We start from the raw sequence: 20,673 nt of genomic DNA on the forward strand, positions 1-20,673 counted from the left end.
TAGCAAAATATCATTATTTATAAAATTTTACGCTTATTAAAAATTTATTTAGGACATAAATTTCATTGTTAAAGATTTTATAATATAATTTTCAAGAAGTTCAGCGATTTTATTTAACAGCAAAAAATTTTATTCTCAAAAATTTTAAATTTTTACTTGTGCTAAAAGTTTTAGCAAATAATAGCCAAAAAATATATAGTTAGCAACGGACACGTTGTTGCCAATATTATTATTAGCGACGACTTTAAACATCCATCACTAAAAATATTAATTTTATTGTTTTGTCAAAGTACATTTTTTTAAAAACTTAATTTATTTTTTAATATTATTTTAGATTATAAAAAAATTCAATTTAATAAAATTATATGTCAATATAATTTCTTAATAATTTTTATTAAATACTAATATAATTTTTAACAATTTTATTTTAAATAATACATTATTATAATTATCAAATAAATTAAAAAATTTTAAATAAAAAATTATAATTCTTATATTTAAAAAGGTATATTTTGGTAAAAATAGTATTCTCATCCTTCTCACATCTATATATTATATATGAGAAAATTTTTATACCCAACCGAATATATAAATTAATTTTTATATTTAATTAATAAAAACTTAAAATTCTAAATTAATATGTCAATTTTATATATTTTAGATAAGATTTTTTTTTTTTAATTTTTACCATGGACAAGGATTTCGGCGCGTGGAAGAATTTCCATGTATAATAGAAAACATCGATTCCAAGTTTCTGAAGTAAACACACCCTTTCGGTCGGATCCAATACCACAATCCGTCGCCATTCTACTCGCGTACTGCCACCGCCGCGAATCAATTTACAATAGCAGAAGCTCTTAACACTTTTACGTTGAGAGGACGACTCCCACCTTCCACCGATATTTTCTGCTCTTCTTTCGTGAGAAGACGAAACAAATATCAACGGAGTTTTTTTCCTTGTTTAGCAAATATCATGCCACAAGGTTCTTCTCATCCCTAATTCGATTTTTTCACGTGCGTATTTTACGTGGTTATGGATAACAATTGTGATTAATTCTTTGGTAGAACTTCCGGGTTTTTATTATGATGCGGAGAAGAACAGGTATTTTCCTCTCAAAGGCCCAATTCCAGGTTCTTCTCGTGCCTCTTCTTCAACCATCAATGCTCGAAATCCAACTATAAAGGCGACCCAGGTCAGTATTTGATATATAAATATGTGTTAATTGCATATTTTATTGTGTTTTAATTGCAAAAGTCAATAGCTTGCTGTTGGTGTAGCTTACTTGTCGATGAATACTGCTTGAACTCTTCATTTGATAAAATGGAATTTGTTGACGGGTTTTGAGTCCTCCCCCCCCCCCCCCTCTCTTTTACGAGGGGCTTAAGTACTTTGTATTCTGTATGCAATTGTTCTCCTATAATCATTTTGAGTATTTTAGATCAATTTGAAAATTATTGTTGCTATCAGAAAACGTTGGATAAGTGTTAAAATTATGTGGTTTCTAAAGCTTCAGCTTCTCCCTATGATGGGACCAATAGGTTTTTCTTTTTTGTCAATCTAGTGGCATTTTTTTTAACAAGAATTGAGGTTAGCAGAAGAACATAAATGCATAACACTGGTTATCACATTGTAGAAGTTTGACTTATATGTGTGCATGTCATTTTGTTATGTAGCATGTAGAGGGAAAACTTAGGTGAATGAAGTGATGCCATAGTTTGGGATTAGTGCTGCTCTCTGAAGAAAGCTGGAAACCGGTTTTATTAGTTTTTAGGGGATTTCTGAACCAATTGAAGTTTGGTAATTACTGTTTGGTTGAATTGACCTGTTAGCCATTTTTGTGGAATTGTGTAAGCTAGCTTCATAAAATTTTGGGAAAGTCAAAAGGACAAGGGTTTAATTATATTACTGTGTATAATCATTCCGTCACAATGATATTGTGAATGGCAAATTTTTTAAGTGCATGTGTAAGGAGTTATTTACATAGTGTATATAAACTGTACTGTGATGAATATACTTTCTAACCCAGTCTCTTAATGTGACTATTAAACTTTCTCAATGAGTACTAAATATTAATCTTTCGTTTTCTAAGGAATTCTATCTATGGTTTGGAGAAAGCTCAAGTTTATTTATTTATTGAATAATCCACAACCCCGCTTAAGCTCTAGCAGGTGATAGAAATTTGTGATGTACAAGTTTCTAGAGTTTGAGTTGCGTCCTATTATAATTTCTTTGCTTCCTATTAATAATTTCTCAATGTGGATATTGATTCCATCCTCCAACCAGTTTATAATATTTTTGTAAATGAAAATGTTTAGAGGGGAAATGTAAGATGGGTAGCTTATTTTTCCCAATCTCTGTTGTTTTCAGTTCTTCCCTTAATATTTTTGTGAAAATATATTGTTTCTGTGGTTCAAGGTTCTACTTCTAGCCATGCTAACAGATAATGGTTATTTTTGCAATTTGCATTACAGGAATGGTTAATTGCTCTGGTGGTTGCTTTTTTTTTTCGGTTGAAGTGGTGGTTGCTTGTTGGCTATCATTCTTCCTTTCTTGCAGTTTTCTTATCTGTTTTAACAAGTCTTGTTCTTATTTCAATTAATTTCACTGCAGGCAACCAACTTTTGTAGGAAAACTAGAGTAAGAGTTTCTAAGCTGCTTCAAGGTAGGGAGTTGAATGGTAGCATAATTGACTTCAATAAAGGGAAATGTAGCTTCATGGAGGAACTCCTAAAGATACAAGCATCGCAAGCCATGGTATGTTGATTACAAATGGGCTTATAAATTTCATCTTTTTAGGGAATTCAATTTAACTCTTTTATTGGTCTTGTATTTTCGTAATGACTTGTAATCCTAGTAGTTAATTCAAATATGGCTATTATCTATTCTTTTGATGATTGAATCTTGTTTTTTGAGAAATTAATATATTCTTTGATTGAAGATTTAATTTAGGTCTCAAAAAGAGTATAGGGGAAAGCAGAACTCATTTTTTAGCTGCCTGAATTTTTGAGGTTTGTCTTTTAAGCCTTTAAAGAATTGCAAATAAGCTAAGAAACTTTCCAAATTGAGCACATTGAGGACTCCTTTATGAGAAAAAGAAAATAAATAAAAATTGACGACAAATTTGTTAATGGAGGTTTAAAAAAATTTTAAAATTATATTCCTTATGTATGACAGAGGGTGGCCTGCAAAACATGGGGTAAGGATGCATACATTAACCCTTCCCATAATTCACCCGCAAGTGAAGTGATCATATCGTAAATTAGTGATTCCATGTAGATATATTACATGGAATGTGTTAGGGTCGCAGAAGTCCTTACCAACAATTATAGAATTGTAGCAAAGAATTAGAAGAAGATTAAAGAAGAGAGAGAGAGAGTATCTGAGAGAAGAAAGGATATTTTTCTTGAGAGAGAGCTGTTGGATTACATTATTAAGCAGTCATATAATAGTTGGTAAAGCTCTAACAACTTCTAGCTAACATAGCATCCTAATTGCTGCCTTTTTCAATCAATTGCACTTACTAACTGAGCGATTTCTACAACTGATCTCATTATAAGCTTAGTTTACTCCCTGTTTTTTCCTATACCTTCTCTTGCTCCATTAGCACTTTCTTATACCTAAGAATGTGCAAAGTCTGCGAATTTGGGGAAAATATAGGTCTAATCCTCCCAGGTGGTGTTCTCCGTTAGCTTATTCACCCATTTAATGGGCCCTTGTAAGTTGTAAGACATGTTGTTGATTCCTGGTTATTACTCTTGTTTGCAACACGTTCTCAGGTGTTATTGTCATCACAACATCATCCATTGCAGGCAATTTCACCAACGTTACCTCCCACCTTTTTCTTCAATAGAGGACATGAATGTGGGTGAACTACAGAGTCTAGAGCATGATTTTAAATAACAGTTGTTATTTAAAGAGATTTTAGCTTACCCTTACTGTTATCACTTATTTAAAAAGATCTTCAAAACTGCACAAATAAAAGCCGTTACCGGCCATTATTTAAAGTCGTAATATCCATTAATTATCCAGTTGAGAATCTTTAGCCCTTTTTTTTTTTTTTTATCATTTTTCACATTAAAGGTAGCAGAGGGACTCTTTTTGGGATGAAACTATCTTGGCCTTTCCATTTTAGCTCTTCTTCAGTTTCTTTTGGCAACTAAGCCTCTTCTCTCGGTTTTCTCAATTTATCTGCAATCAACTCAAGTGAAATACATTTCTCTACAATTTTGAGCCCTAGAGTTTAAATCATCAAAAATATAAGATGATTTTGGAGTGAAGGAGAGCAAAGTGTGAGTTATATATATATATATATATATATATATATATATATATATATATATTAGTTTTTAGCTATGTTTTGAATTATTTTTAGGTAAACACATAAATAGCAAATAATATCAAAGAAAGTTTTAAGCTTTATAATATCTACTAAGTGTAAATTTAGGCCTTCGCAAAATAAAATCTAAGAAAAATAAGTAACCTTAAAATTAATTTTCGGTAATTAAATAATTATTAGTTAAAAACCTAATGTTTTAAATCAATGCTTAGTTTCTAATTTTTTAAATTTTCATAAATTAAATGGTTCGTCCTTTAATATCTACACTATTATTTTGGCTTTAGTTGATGACTACTAATGATACATAAGAAACATGACTTTTTAATGTTTTTATGATATATTTGTGTTTATTACTTTGTTTTTCTTAATTTTAATTATATCTTTGAACATTTATTCATTTCATGAACTTCATAATTTTTTTTTTCAAAGTTTGCATAGCAATCGGTTGTTGCCATTACGTTAGAGCCATTATAAAGCTGTTTTTATTATCCGTAACCACCATTTAAAATCATGGTCTAGAGTCCATTCCATTTTGTAGGCCACCCACCTTAGCAAAGGACATGTAGTCCATAATATTTTAGCCGAAAGCTTTAGATTGTGTCTTGATTCCAAGAACTCTGCTTGTATTGTAGCTTTAGATAAACCCATCCCTCATAGAGAACTAAGCTTGATGGAAAATTGTCAGTTCTCGTTATTTGTGTGTGTACGAGAATTATTTTTAAAGAACTTCACACTTGATATCTGAATAACAGAACTAGGTTATCAAAGGCGCCCTTGGGAAGGGGGAGCAGGGTACAGGGGTTAATGCCTAGCAAGGGTCCAGCAAGTGATCTCAAAAGGTGACACATGGGATGAAGTGTAAGGAGCACCCAGGGTGCACCTCAACAAGGCTAGGGGCCAAACAATATTAGAACGTGCAATTGCTCTATGGTTCTTTTGTTTTTTGGCAATCACAATCCAGCCCAAAGAAGTAGAAGACATAATTTGTGACTGATTAGTAAGTGTTGCTGGAGCAGAGAGAGAAGAAAATAATAGCTTCTTCTTTTGCACTTCCTTTCTTTCTCCTTTTCACTTCTTGCTCCAAACTGGAATCTTCTTTTTCTTCTCTCTCTCTGTCTCTCTCTCTCATTCCTTCCTTCCCTCTTGCTTTCTTCTTCTACACTTTCTTCTTGCTCCATAAATGAATTGGCTAACTATAAAATACATTTGACTTTACTAGAAGTGATAATAGTCACATTTGATCCTTTGGAACCAAGAATCATTATTTGGGTTAAAAGTCTTAGAATGGGTTCAGAGGTCGTAATACTAGTGATGGTTTTTGGTGGTGCAGGAGAAGATCCATATACAAATCCATGACGTTTTTGATAATTAAGAAGAGGAGTGATTAAGTATCGTAGGCAATATGGTTTTGGTGTTTAGCTTAATGGAGAAAGTGTGATGAAGAAACAGGTGATATGGGGGTTGATTGACTGGTGGATGAGATACTATTGAAGAACTTATGATCAATGCGCAATTGGAAGGGTTACGCTTGTAGATACCATTTAAAGAATTAAGCTTGATGGAAAATTGTGATTTTTCTACTATATGTATATGTGTACAAGAATTATTATACATAGGACTTCACACTTGGTATCTCAATAAGAAAACTGAGCAACTACAAACATATTTGAATTCACAAGAATAGCAAACTAGAAATAGATAAAGAAGTCATACTTATCCTAATAACCTCAAATCTGAATTTCCTTTCGGGTCCATGTTGATCAGCCAGCTGCTTTATTGTGTTCTCTTTTCTGCAAAAACATGTGATAACTGATGTAATATCTATTTTTTCTCAGAAATGTGGGATGGATCACCTACCTCTCTCTCTTCTATATATATATATATATACAACAAAATATTTGAAGTTGGAGAAAAGGAAAGATCCATTTATAAGCTCTTCAATTTTTTGAGTTTTGTCTATAAAGCAGTGTACTTCTTTTACAAGTAGTGCAATCTTAAATTGCCATTGACAATTTTCTTATTTATTTATTTAAATAAGTCCTCAATGTGCTTCAATTAGAAAGTGAGTCAATAGCATACAATTGAAGTTCTAAGAGCTTAGCAGTGGACTTCTCTAAAATAAAAAAATTATTTTTATTGATGTTTTGACTGTTGGAACCTCCAGAAATGTTTGCAATTGCTTAAGTTTCATACCATGCCATCTTCATTATGCACATGTATTGAATGAATAGTCTCTTCATGGTCTATTTTTCCATCAGGTTAATAATGAAATCTGTGGTTACTATTTTTTTCATGCCAAGCTTGAAATTGTATGTGAGCACTTGCAATTTCATAGATGACTTTGCAATTCAATGTTTTATTGTCTTATGAGAAAATGCTTCTAACAAATCATATATGGTTGTTCCTTCATGGATGTTGTTTAACCCATAAAGTTTTAGTAGATTATACTGTTTATTGCATTACTGACTACTTCTATTATCTAATGCTTTACAGGTTTGGAAGTATCGAGGGACTGAAAAGATGAGTGATGGTGCTTTGGACCAGATGCATATAGATATATATACACCAGAGGGTCAAACTGAAGTTGATGTTTTAATAGCAGGGGGTATAAATGGCTCCTTAAGGTATAATTTACGTTATAATTTAATGTGCTCCTCTTGTAATGCTTGAAGTTATGGAGTATCATATGCATGTTCCAAAATATTAATGTAGCACATGATCATAACTATGAAAGAAGTTACGTTGTATTAATGTAAAACATGATCATAACCCTGAATAGAAGTTAAGCATAGACGGGAGCTAAGCGTTACAGTGTTTTCACTCTTGTTAGAATTGTGAATGTGATTGTACTGTGATAGAATTGGGAGAATCAATAGTGTATCATTTTATTGAATATTTGTCGGGTTTTTTGCTTTGATTTCCAATTCTGAGGTGAGATTGAGAAAGACAAAAGAATTGGCTGTGATATTTAATTTTCATTTTCAATTGAATTTTGTTTTATGCTGTCATAGTTTCTGAGAGGGAAAGCAGAGAGATGGAGGGGTCAAGAGAAACAGGCAGAGAGCATAGAGAGGGAAATATAAAATTTCCAAATATATTTTTAGTCCTTTAAATTGATCTTTATTCCATATAAAAATTTTCCTTTCTGAGACCTCTCCAAATAGGTGTCCTTCGTTTTTAACGTCTCATTCATTTCTTGTTCTACCTTAACTGTCATTTTTTGGTACTTGGAATTCATTTTATTGTACAGTACCCATTATCAGTTTCTTTGAAGTTTGGTGTTCTTGCAGTCTTTTTGAAGTTGGAAAAGGTGGACATTCTGATAATGGGGAAAATTGCATTCCAGACTGTGTTAGGTCTGTAGTTGAGGAAAACACCGAGGAGTGTAGCAAAGCCCCTGTACATATTTGGCGACCTGCAGGAGCTTCACTACAAATGTCATCAAGTTTATCTTGCATAAAACTGTTTGGAAAGCACCCTTCTTATGCTGCTGATGACTTTTTCAGCATCCAGCATGCCTTGTATCCTATTCCAGTTCCAAATTTTGTTTATGGACAGTGCTTTTTTTATTTAAAGATATGGTACATTGTTCATTAAGCTGTTACTGAATGTTATTGCAATTGAACTTCATTACCCCATGCTTGGTCTCTTTGGTTTGGGACTATGCCTTGTGGCTACTGGTTTTTGTGGAATAAAGTAATCATTGGTCTATAAAGGATTTTCCCTATGATCAGTGGGCATTTGTATTATGTCTTTTGTCAAATTATGGTGCTTAGATGACTTGATTTTCTTTCTAGCCTTGCCATAATGTTCTCTTTTTGCACCTACGTGATTCATGTCCTGTGTTTTGATCTGAGCGCATACTGTATGCTCTTTGCGCCCTCCTTTTAGTTCTTGTAATTATTTTATCATATTGACACAATTTCATTAGTTATGTGATGAAAGAAATATAACATTTGTTGCTTGTATTCCTTAATCTGAGAAAACAGAGTAACTACTCTTGGATCTGAGACATCTGGTGGATCTGTTTTTATTCTTAATATTGTGGAGCCTTTAGATCTTTATTCAAGTACTTCTATAAGGAGAATGATACGTGAGGTTGCTTCTTTCAATTGCACAATTTGGACAGCTGATTGTAACCACAATGCAAGTCTAGCAGTGATCGGCATGTATTTGTTCTTCAGTTATATTTATTTGTCTACTTGCACTATATTTTTGTGTTGCAATAAACTCTTATGGATTTAACATTCTTGTCCAAGTTCAACCAATAAGTGTAATTTTGTATGCTAAATTACAGAATGTTATATGTCTTTTTTTTTTTTCTTCTTAGATTTGGCACCCTTTCTTTTAGGTATTTTTCACAGCAGACACAGAATGGTTGGCCCCAACCTATGTTTGAGCACTTGAAATTGAAGCCCAACACGTATTAGCATGATTTCGTTCTTACTTGGACTTGTTCTGTGTTTTCACATTAACTGCAACCTGGAAACAAATGCATGGTTCTCCTTTAGCAGGGAAACCACTATAAAATTTTTTGGAGATGGTATCAGTTTGAGCTGTGGAAGATGTTTATTAGGAAATAATTTATGAGAAAGTAACTTGTCGTCTTGTTTGGTTGAAATACTGAAGGTCACTTGAAAGTTAGTTTTTGTTGTTGGGAATCCATTGAAAAATATTTGCTTTCTTTTGATATACAAATATGACATATGAAACTTTTAAGCCTATAAGATCTTCGTATTTTTCCATTTGTTATTGGCATGGGAAAACTGTTGTTGTTGCCAGTTGCTAGTGAAAGCCAAGCCAATAGGCTGTAGATTTGTATTTACGTGGTTCTTACAGGTTCCTTCGATTCTATCAAATTTGACAAATTTGGCAAATGTTTCACTCTATTAGAAGTTATTTTTCTTGAAATTTCCTTTCGGCTCAGAAATTCCTTCAATCAATTCTCCCAAAGAACCCAAATGCTAATAAAATGTTCTCAATGAAATTTGGATCTTTAAGGAACATATGGCTTCAATAAGGAATTTTAGGTCCCTTTTTTTTTTAGATAATTGGGAAATGTATAATAGCTTCTTTGAGGGTTGGCCTTGGTGGGGGCGGGGTATCTTTTTAAGTACTAATGTCTTCTCTGTTTGTGTGTGTTAGGAACCAATCTTGGAGCTGCTTTGGTCAATTCAGAAACAGGAACAGCAACATGGACGTGTAGAAGTAAAAGTGATGTTTTAGCTCAACAGCTTGATCAGTCGGTAAGATGCAAATCATTTGTTGCTCTTAGAAGCATTAAGTCATCTGATATGCTTATCTTTTATGGTTGAATTTATATCTTGTTGATATTTTGACAAGAGATGACTTCTGTTTGAGCTTTGGCAGAAAATAAATTTAAAATGGTTTTACAAATCAAAGCATATATTCAAATTCTTGTTTGAACCTATTAAAATTTTGTTTTCACTTTTCTTTTCCTTCTAGTGTTTGCTAAAAATTTCATCTGTTGTATTCTTGATCTAGACTAGTTCTTATTGCCAGTCATAAAAATTAATCAGCAGACAGTTTGTTGTTATTTAATTTTACCATCGTCTGTAATTATGCTAAAACTTTTGATTCTGAATCTAATTAACTATGTATTAGTTGTAGGCAGAACCTACCTAACTAGTTCAGTTGGTTTAATCGGGAAGGGAACCAAGTTGTTAGCCTATCCGGTTTATGTTTAAAACATTCATTTGAAGAGAACTAGAGTTGACCAACTTGAATCAACCAACCGACAACCTTGGTTTAGAAGAGGGAGGTTGGTTTTTATTGGGTGGTTTTGCTACTTCAGCATTCATCACACCATCTTCATGAAAAAATTGTATGACTTCTTGGAAGAAGAGGGATTTGAATGATCGACCATGTGACTTCATGCTTTTCAATGCCTAAACCATTTAAACTAGTTGTTGTTTGTTTTATTGGAGAGCTAGAAGTTACTTTTTCAAGATACACACATTTTCGCCGCGAAAATTATTCATATTATAATTTTGTTATATAATTATTTTACATCAATCAAATGATATATACATATTTTAAATTTATTTTAATTTTATGGTAAATAAAATTGACTTTTTTTTTTGTGATTGTACAATATAAGGAATTTTAAATCTTAGGAAAATGTATAGAATTTATTAAAATACTTATCTAAGGTAAGTCCTATAGGACTATGATCCCACTAGCTATGTTGCATGGGAGATCTAAGGTATAACATACCATCAAGATGTGTGTGGCAATGACATACGGATTTTAAGATGGATATCTAGTAACACAATAATGAATTAAAGTTAGAAATAACAGCATCCATCAAGAGAATGCATTGACACATATTGGAGATAAAATTACCTCTTTTAAAATGGTTTGGTCATGTCCACAAATGCCTCAATCTAAAGTGCGAGAAGATAAAGTTAATGAGTGAGAAGCATATATTGGAGATAAGATAAGAAAAAATCAATTAAGATGGTTTAGTCATGTCCAATATAGCTCACTAAATGCCAGTATGGAAGTATGATTAGTTAATAAGGAAATGAGTGAGAACAGGATGGGGGAACCTAAGATGATGTGGAGGGAAGTAACATCAAGGATTTACAAGTTTTGGATATTGACATGGATTTGCTGTCTAATAGAGTTGAATGTAAAAAAAGTACCCATATAATTAATCTCAATTAGTATGGTATTAAAGTTTAGTTGTTATTTATCTAATAATATTTTAGTAATTTACTTACAAAATGTAATATTCATTTTAATATAGTTAAATTTACTCATAATTTTTAATTTAAATATTACAAAATGTAATATTTATTTTTATATGTTTAAATTTATTTATATTTTTTAATTAAATTTCTTGTTGCATGTATTTAAACTAATATATAGATCTTGATTGAACTTCAAACCTGTGATTCTTTACCTTCTCTAGTTTAGAGGTATAGCTAGGTTTGGAAACCTTGTTATATGTATAATGATGGTAACAAGCCTTAATCCCAACTTAGTGGTTCTTTTTGCCATTTAGCTTGTTTGAGATAGTTTTGCATTAATATTGAAAAATTGTAAATTAATGTCCCCCTTTTCCTCCACCTCTAGCACTAATTTATCATATTTTAGCATGAGAGCAGTTCATTCTCTACATTGGATATGGCCAAACCATTTGTCATGTTCAAAAGGTTGGAAATTGGAAGAAGTGAAAAAGATTATGCTTTTATTTTTTGTTAAATTCATGGGTCCTTATGCGTCTCTTATTTGTTTAGATTTGGAAGCTCAAATATGGGAAAAATATAATTTTTTTTGTTGACTTTTATGATCCATATATGGGTTAGGAGTCAACTTGACATCTTTGACCACCAAGATTCTCTTAAAAGAAAATGGAGTTTGACCACCCAACATGATGCACGAATTTGACCAATTGTTTCCTACTTCAAGGATTTTGATAAGTTAACAATCTTGGAGGATTTTAGGTTGGGTTTAAGTAGGAATATTTGACTTTTCTTTTCATAGTTCTATCAGGATTTGTTAATAATTTATAGATTCATATTTCTTTTAATTCGTAATTAGTTTTACTTGTGTTTTACTATTGGCATGTAGTTAATTAGTTCCTATTTAGTATTTTGGACTTGCCTATAAATATGCTACAAGCCTACAATATGTGATATTTTCAGAAGATTTTGGTTATTAATATAGGCCAAGTAATTCTGATTTTTAATTCTTATCAAGCATTCTTGTTTGTGGCGAATTCTTGACTTATTACCTTTTTGTGTGGCGTCTATCTTGGTTTATTGAGTTTCTTTTGTGGCGTCTTCGACTTATCAATAGGACTTCAATTGCTACCCTTGCTAGATTTCTTTGCAGCATGTTCGTTCATTTATTAAAGTAATTTTTGCAAGTTTATCATTTTTGTATCTATCTTTCTTTATTTTATAATTTTGTCGTTTTTAATATAAAACAAAAAAAGGTTGTGTTCCTTTGTGTTTCCAAGCTATCAAACAATCTTTATTTATTTTGTCTCTTTTAGGCACACTGTTGTCCCGTTATTGTAATACCAAACATTTATCTTTATATTCGTACTCTTTCCACACGTGTCTTGTGGATATATTTTATCTTATACATCCAATATTCATTCCCATTCAACAATATCTCTGTAAAATTCACTTTTCATTTTGTGGAAGATTTTATTATCATAAAACATACCTGTCGCACTCTTTCATGTCATCCATTATGTTTTTGATCCTTTTGAGCTATATCCTCATCATTACACTGCTCTTTTGGATGATAGAACCTAAATATTTCAATTGGTTACATTTAGCCTTCAAAAATCCACCCAGTTGAACCTCCTCCTAGTTCCTTCTATGAGAGCTGAATTTGCAATCCATATATTCTACCTCATCTCTACCTAGCCTAAAACCCCTTGTTCCAAAAGCATGATTTTAAAGCACGGTTATAGGTGTAATGGTCGTAATATAATGATAATGACCTATAATGTGATTTTTTTTAAAAGAAATTTCTAATTTCATCAAAGGAATAAATATTTAAACATACAAGTGAAACTAAGATGCACAACTAAACAATAGGCATAAATATTTCAAAATCTTTAAAGCCATCATTGGGAGGCACTAACAGCATTAATTAAATTAAAGCTAATGCTTCATACTATAACTTTGACCCAAGAAAAACCCCTAGTATCAAGCATATTTTCCTTCAACAATTTAAAAATGGAAAAACAAGAAATAACAACTAATAACTTATCCTTTGCAAGAAATAGATGTGTGGAACTAGAAAGATTGATGATGTAATGACTCAGTGAGAGAAGTGAAAAATATGTACAAAGAAAAATTTAGATAGAAATTTGAGAGAGAAAGTGAGAGATACTAGTCAATAAAGGTATAGACTAGAAATTTCTGTTGAGAAACAGCTGTTGCCCCATTGGCCTTATATAATAAATGAGGTAATAGCTGTTATTTTTACTCAATGGTAAATAACGACTTTTATTTTCTTTGTTATTTTTGCTCAAGAAAAAGCGAACAACCATTATCTAAAAATTAAAAACTTGTTCAAGAGTCCTTCACTAGTTTCATTCACTAAACATCATCTACAAATAACATGGATCACATGGTGTTCATTGACCTTGAAAAATATGTTATTTATATTAAAGGAAAAAAAAAGAATAGTGTTGTGAAAGGGAGATATTGTCAATGGCTCAAGTACAAATAAAAGAATAGTGTTGCGCGGAAGGTTCGAAGAGTTTAGTTAAGATTGAGAGAAAAGGAGAAGCTCTTTCTGCTAAGGATTGTATTTCTGAAGGCTTATGCCTATTTTGCTATTTTTTTTTTAATACTTTCTTTGTTCTGCTGTGTATGTTTTGCTGCTACTGTTGTAGACAGAGGAGGGACTTTAAGCCTAGTATAGAAGAATGCTTGCTTATTTCTCTTCTTTTATTTCAAATTTTTGAACTACTGTGCTGCTTACTCTATAGAGTGGCGCACCTCTTATAAACAGAGGATGGATTTTGGGTCTGATACAGCACAATGTTTGCTTATTTCTCTTCCTCTATTTTAAATGTTGAGTTACTGTGCACACAAGCAGATGCAATGTTTAAATTTCTTATGATCAGATTTTATACAATGATTGGTGCACTTTCTGAGTCTGCAATTGTTTGCCAGTATTAATAACATTATGTTTCCCATGAAAATTGGAAAATTTTTCTGGAGCTTTTGGTGCTGACATTTTTTTATTTGCTCTAGGGTAATATTGTTTTGTGTGGGTTAAGAAATGGAGCAATCTTGACAGTTGATGTTCGTGAAAAACAAGAAGGGTTTTCTGCTCGACTAACCAGGCATAAAATACCTCATACACCCTTCGGCAGATATCATCAAAATTCTAAAAAACAGTGGTTTGAGGTATTTGCATTTCTTTTAGTAGTAGTAAATTATTTGACTATGATTTTTGTTGCCAATTTTAAGTTTCAAAGATGAATATATGTTTGAGAAAATTATTATGGATCTCAAGCTGTCAGTTGCCAATTTTTATATTTTCATATGGTACAGATCCCAATTTCATGATAATTATTTGATTGCTACACAATTAAAACAAAATCTGACAAAATAATCCAATTTGATGTGAATAATTTTACATCATAAAACATTATATATATACTGATCTCTTCTTTGAGGGCTTAACTGCAGCAAATTTAGGGGCTAATCTGTGAAGACTTCAGTATTCCTAGCCATGATCTAGTGTGGATTGTGAATCTAACTAGGACCAGATTGAGTCGACAGTTTGATCCCTTTCTTGAACCTGAGCTTGAACTAGTCTAATTCAAAATTAGTTTTTTTTTCTTTCCTTTTTTTTTAAAAAAAAATAGATTATATGGGTTTCCTTGAATTGTTTTTAGCTAGAACTAAATAAATGTTATCTTATAAGCCTATATCTTATAAATTTATCTTATAATATATATCAGTATATGTTATGTTGACAAACATAGAAGGTTCCTAATTAGAGGATTTGGATATTTGAGATTTTAATTAAGCTTGATTATAGGGTTTCTAATTAGGCTTGAATATAGAGATTTTATTTTTATCGTAAATATTCTTAATTTATGCTGATTCTGTGTATAAATACTCAAATCTTGTAAAAATCAATTCAATTGAAATAGAATTAAAAATTCCTCCCGAAATTCTTCATATTACAATTTTAAAGGGATTGGTTTTAAACCGGTACCATTATTGAACTGAAACGGGTCCGAACCATGAAGCCTTCCATACCAGCGGTTTTGGCTCGTGGCTAGGTCTTTGTGGGCTGGAAGTGGAACCAGTCCATGCCAGGCCTAGACTTAGGATATTGTAGAAATTATATTCTATAGTAATTTATTTAGATCTTTACAGGTTGGTATTTTTGTTCCTTGCCTTCACTATGATGATTGTTGTACAGTATATCTTCACTAATATATTATGGATTCAACTATTTAATATTTTGCAGCTCAGAGGACACATATATCCTTCTTACTCCCTGTATATGCCTTCATCTATATGCTGGTTAGTGGGCTTTCAAAATATCTAAATATATGTTTGCTTATGAATTTCTAAGCTCCTCTTCTTTTGAACTTCTAGTTTGGCATCACTTCAATCGTATGAGCAGTACTTCTTGGCCAGCTCCATGGATGGATCGGTCAGTCTTAATCACTCTTTAATCTTCTATTTTAACTCTTTTGTTTGGCACATGCTTGCAAGTTTTTTCCTGTGGTTTTAATGAAGTGGGAAGGTTTTTCTTTCATTTAACTATTTAATTAAAATTAGTGGTTCACAACTTCCGAAAGTTGGAAGTACATAATTCAGGAATATGTTTATATTTAAGTTTTCAAGCTTAATTAACTTGATCAGGGTCATTATTGAATTACTTGATTATTTTATGCTCCTTTTCAACATTGTTTTATTGTTGAGTCAATCAGATGAAATAATGGATGCTCAACTATCTCTATCTCCTATATTTTCCACAGACATATGTGGCTGCTGATTACCCCTTTGTGGTTAAGAAGTGAAAATAAGATCGTCGTACCTAGCTATGTGATTCATGCTTGGAAATTAATGATGTTTTGTTACTGTTGTATATGGTGTAAGCATGCCATAGTTGTTTTAGTAGTATATATTTAGCCATTTCATCAAATCACCATGTTGATAGAAATTGAAAGAATATTAGCTTGCTTTTGGATGAAGGAATTTGAAATATGTGATTTGAATTTGGTAAAATGATATATTTCATTCAATTGACTAGAGTGACAAATGTGTACTAGGCTTACAACAAGGAGACCATCATTTTATTGTGGATTTGAAATTATTTATAAAATAGTATTATTTTAAATCCACTCTTAAGAAACTCCTAATAAATAAAATGGTGCAATTTGAAATCCATAATTTATTGATAATTTATATTAAAATCATATCCAAATCCTCAATTTTAAATGTTGATATTCAAACATTACATTTGTAATTTTTGAATAAAAAACTGACCAAAATATAACGAGTTTTATATAATCCAAAAGTTCATTTATAAATTATAATCTGTAACAGAAATTTTCCTTTAGAATGATTCATTTTGCAAGAAAATATTTCAAATGAATCCATATAAAATCATGTATGTTATTAATTTCTTTATTAAAATGATTTTTCTTTTTAAAGTTAAAAATAATTTATTCTTATATTGTAAAAAAGAGAATTGATAGGGAAAAAAAAAAAGAATTGATTTGAATTCTTGTGAAATTCTTAATTCCAAGTAGGGGCAACAAAAATAGAAGATAGAGAGAGACTTAGAGGAAGGCAGAGAGAGAAAATTAGGGAAGAATATAAAGAAATAGTCTTGATTGTTATTGATTTCCGGAATGAGGTGTGCTATTCCTTCATTTTATGTTCTGTCTACTCTTTGTAACTGTTAGAGACACACAACTGGCTAGAATATTCTATAACAGCTCTATAACTACTTCCTTTCTTTGCTTCAAAAGTATCAGCATAATAACAATATTTTTCCTCCAAAATCCCTCTCAGCTTTACCAAATTACTGCACACACTACTTCAGTCAACTGGTCAACATTTCCCTATGCGTGACATAATCATATTGTCAGAATCGGTGGTATATATTAAGAAGATGATTAAAAAGTATCATAATGACTTGGTATTGTAAGGAGTTGCTAATTAGGGACCAGCCAACCTGTATTAAAGATCCACTTTCTTGTCAAAAATCATGATTAATCACTTTTTCTGAACTTCTCTTTTTTATTTACTCTTGCAGATGTGCCAATATATGTATAGCAAAAAGCTCTTGCAGGATAAGAGCATGTTCATTCCATCCAAACAAACAGAATAACCCACCAAAATCAACGGCAAGAATCTAGTGGCATGCACAATTACTGAAACCTCTAATCAGCCAGGACTAGGACAGAACAATGTAAAAAGTGATAACTGTTTCCTGTGTATCCAAAGTCAGTATTATATATAGTTGTATATAAAATCCTCATCTCATAAAGATCCAATAATTTCAGAGAAATAAAAAACAATGAAAATATTAGTAATATAGATTTCCACAATAGTTGCAGTCTTGGAACAACGCATCACAAATAGAATTTGATTATCCAGAAAATCAGCATCATCATTGCACATCAGAAATTTTCTAATTACACCATAGGGGTTGAATATGGAAATGGCACAAAAACTACTGTAGAATCCTTAATGTTCTCTGAGAACCAACAATCCCCAGTGCCCCAAAAGTTGTTCACTGCAGTGTACAGGTTGAGATTAAAAAAAAAAAAAAAAGGTACCCTAAAAATATAGATGAATCCAGAGAAGATAATCATAATTTAAAATCATTACCTGTATAGTTGAGGATTCTGATGAAGGTGACTCGATCCATTTAAGCAGGCCAAGATTTGGTAAAGGTTGAGGGAAGAAGTGAGGACCAAGCTGAGCGTGAGCAAGTATATTACGGTGAGGAGAAGTGAATTGAGGGTTAGTCGGAGAAAAAAAGTGAGGGAAAGAAGAAAGTCGAGTGGGGGAGGGCGGGACAGGAGGGAAGATGAGAAAGAGCCAAGGGTTTAGAGCTGGGAGGCAAGGGTTTGTGCCAGTAAAAGGCAAGAGATGTGGCTGCTGTGAGCGTGCAAAGGTCAGAAGTGGGACAGGTCGAGGATTAGGCATTCTTGGTAGTACATAAACGTCTTTTATATCTTTTATTTGAATAAATGACAGCTATATAAATAGGGACAAACTTAAGTTGCCTTGGTTATTCTTTACTTTCTTTCCCTCACAATAATTGATCAAACTGAATAATGTATCCAAAATCACTTACCAAATCGGATTATTTAAATCGAATAACCTAACCAAAAAACTGAAATAGAATGATCCAGTTCAGTTTGTAGGTTAGTACTGTTGATTGCTAAGGCGTATTGGTCTGGGCAGCAGTATCATGTTATAGGAATGGATCAAGCAGTATCAACCAATGCTTCTGTAAATTTTTTTTAATACAAAATAGGAAAAATGAATCCCATAATATAATATAATACCTTGAACTAAATATAAAAAATTTCAGTACTCAAATATTTAAAATTGTTATGAATAGAGAAGAGATTATGATTTGCTAGTTATAATTATGTATGCTTACTATGTGGTGTATTGAATTCATCACTAATACTGGGCTTATGCTGTATTTATTGTGCTTTCTGGGGCTCTAGACTTGAAATTCTTTTATAATAACTATCTTTGCTAGGTGCAGATGCTTTCATGCTTTTCTTTAGTATTGACGGCTTTTTATTCTGGGGATTGGATTTGTATGATTACTGTGCTTCTGCATGCGGTGAGGATTGGGGAGTTTCCAGGCATTTATGACGAGGGTTCTATTTTCGTACATGGTGGAATCTGGTAATGCTAACCAAAGAAAAGGAGGTTGCACTGCCCAGCATTGATTACACATATACACACTCCCTCTTCCTCTCCCTTCCCATTGTTTTCCCCCTAAATAAACAAGAAAAAGAGTCCAGCCTCACTACCCAATACTGATTACGAACAACCTTTCTCTCTATCTAAATCTCCCCCCCCCCAACCCAAAAAGAAGGGAAGTCGATTGCTTTGTTCCTCTAGATAAAAAAGAAAAGGTGCCTAGCCACCCTACCCAGTACTGATTACACTCGATAGAATCTCTCTCTCCCTTTTTCCCCACCCTTCCCTCTTTCTTGTTCTCTTCTGCCCATAGTCAAGGTAACAGGCTGCTTTTGCTGTTATTTGTCAGTCTCTATCAAACTGGATTGGTAATATTGGGCTGATATCGTGTCACCAAATTGGATGCCCAAACTAGGCTAAAATTCTGATACGTTTTGGTTGATGTTAAAACCTTGCTAATAATGCAAGAGATGGTCAGTTGGGCAGGCCAAAAAAATTTGTTTTTTAATCGAGAAAATGAAAGAAATTTTGCAGTGGTTTACATGAAGTTGGGTTTACATGCTCAACTTCTGTATCAATATCATTTGATGGTTGATTTATGTGGGATCTGTTTCTCAACTGCATGACATGGCCATTATTGGAAGCAAATAAATAATGAACTTTTTTCCTTTCAAATGAATTCTGCAACTGTGAGCTTGAGGTGGTTTCAAATGAATAGATTTTGGTCTAAGTTTCAAATGAAACATCATTCACAGGCTTCCATTTTCTCCTATTGCAGATTAAGCTATATGATCATCGAATGACCAAGAGAGGAGCTGTACAATCATATGAAGGCCATGTGAATTCTCATTCTCGTATACAGCTTGGAGTTGACCAGTCTGAGAGATTTCTTATGGCAGGTTTATATCATTCCAAATTCATCTCAGTTTTCTTTAAGGAGACATCAGAACTTAGGCTTTGTTTGGCATTTATTAGGTGGAGAGGATTGCAAGTTACGGCTTTGGAGCTTAAAGTCTGGTGAACTACTCTCAGAAGAAAAGTTTTCCGATTCAGTCCTCTCAACTGTGCGCTGGCAAAGAGCCGGGGGTATATCCACTCTTGCTCATTATTAAATTTGCATCAGCTGTATTTGTTTATTTATTTGCTTGTGCCATTGCTAAGATTTTAACATTCAACATGTTTGCAGCATATGTAAAAATACCGGATGAAAGTAACGGCTATGAAGAGTGTGTATCTGGGCAGAAACATAGTTGGGGAGCATGGTGTGGATCACAGGAAGGACTGTTCTACTTGCATTGGTGATGAGCCTCAATTGTTCTAAAATGAGCATTTCCAGGACTGTTTGTCCAATGCAAGATGTGAAATTTTGTTAATATAGGCACTTTGAGAAGTTTCTTAATATATTACTCAAAACCTCTGTCCTGATCTGTGATGCTTTCAAAACATAATTACACCAACTAAATCGTAATATCAAATTATTTTAGGTTGGCTATACGAATTATTTTTCATTATTCAGCTTTGTATTTCTAGGTTACATTTGATTAGAAATTGTAAATCTCTTGATGTTACAGCTACTCTGGCCATTTTCCCTCTACTTTTACCGTTTATTTATTACATTTTTAATAATGTTTACATGATTAGATCTATGATGCCTTTAAATGTGGCTTAAAGTTCTTAATGTTTTTATTATGATTGTAATCAAATTGAAATTTCATTAATTTTAAATATAATTAAAATAAACTATTTCCTTGTACAGGGATTTTTTTTTATTTGTTTTAAATTATGGGCTAAACTTCTTTAGATATTAGTTTATTTATTATTTTGTCAATAATTTGTTATTTCTTAAAATTCAAGAATAATTTATTCATTTATTAGGAAAATAATAAAATTTTATTATTAATTATATTAAT

The 20,673-nt window shown here is 32.2% G+C and overlaps 1 protein-coding gene across 3 annotated transcripts; it reads left to right on the forward strand.

Moving 5' to 3' along the window:
* The first annotated feature begins 736 nt into the window (after positions 1–736).
* On the forward strand, positions 737–20,278 carry LOC110611784. Of its 3 annotated transcripts, none has more exons than XM_021752260.2 (13): positions 740–983; positions 1,066–1,193; positions 2,612–2,755; positions 6,831–6,961; positions 7,628–7,858; positions 8,327–8,520; positions 9,483–9,583; positions 14,090–14,245; positions 15,324–15,379; positions 15,455–15,512; positions 19,542–19,662; positions 19,739–19,849; positions 19,950–20,278. In XM_021752260.2, the coding sequence occupies exons 1-13, from the start codon at positions 974–976 to the stop codon at positions 20,063–20,065; spliced, it is 1,557 nt and encodes a 518-aa protein (XP_021607952.1). In that variant the 5' UTR covers positions 740–973; the 3' UTR covers positions 20,066–20,278. The 3 variants fall into 3 exon arrangements, with proteins under 3 accessions (XP_021607954.1, XP_021607952.1, XP_021607953.1); XM_021752261.2 differs by having other exon boundaries at positions 8,327–8,502; XM_021752262.2 differs by lacking the exons at positions 19,542–19,662; positions 19,739–19,849; positions 19,950–20,278 and adding an exon at positions 17,127–17,238 and having other exon boundaries at positions 737–983.
* The last annotated feature ends 395 nt before the right edge of the window (positions 20,279–20,673 follow it).

Source organism: Manihot esculenta, chromosome 3 (genome assembly GCF_001659605.2).
Source record: "Manihot esculenta cultivar AM560-2 chromosome 3, M.esculenta_v8, whole genome shotgun sequence".
Classification (NCBI taxonomy): domain Eukaryota; kingdom Viridiplantae; phylum Streptophyta; class Magnoliopsida; order Malpighiales; family Euphorbiaceae; genus Manihot; species Manihot esculenta.

Excerpts from the sequence above, each read along its gene's own strand:
- LOC110611784 (XM_021752260.2), top strand. Across the intron at positions 9,584-14,089 it reads CTCAACAGCTTGATCAGTCG|GGTAATATTGTTTTGTGTGG; the intron begins GTAAGATGCAAA and ends TATTTGCTCTAG. Across the intron at positions 19,850-19,949 it reads GCGCTGGCAAAGAGCCGGGG|CATATGTAAAAATACCGGAT; the intron begins GTATATCCACTC and ends ACATGTTTGCAG.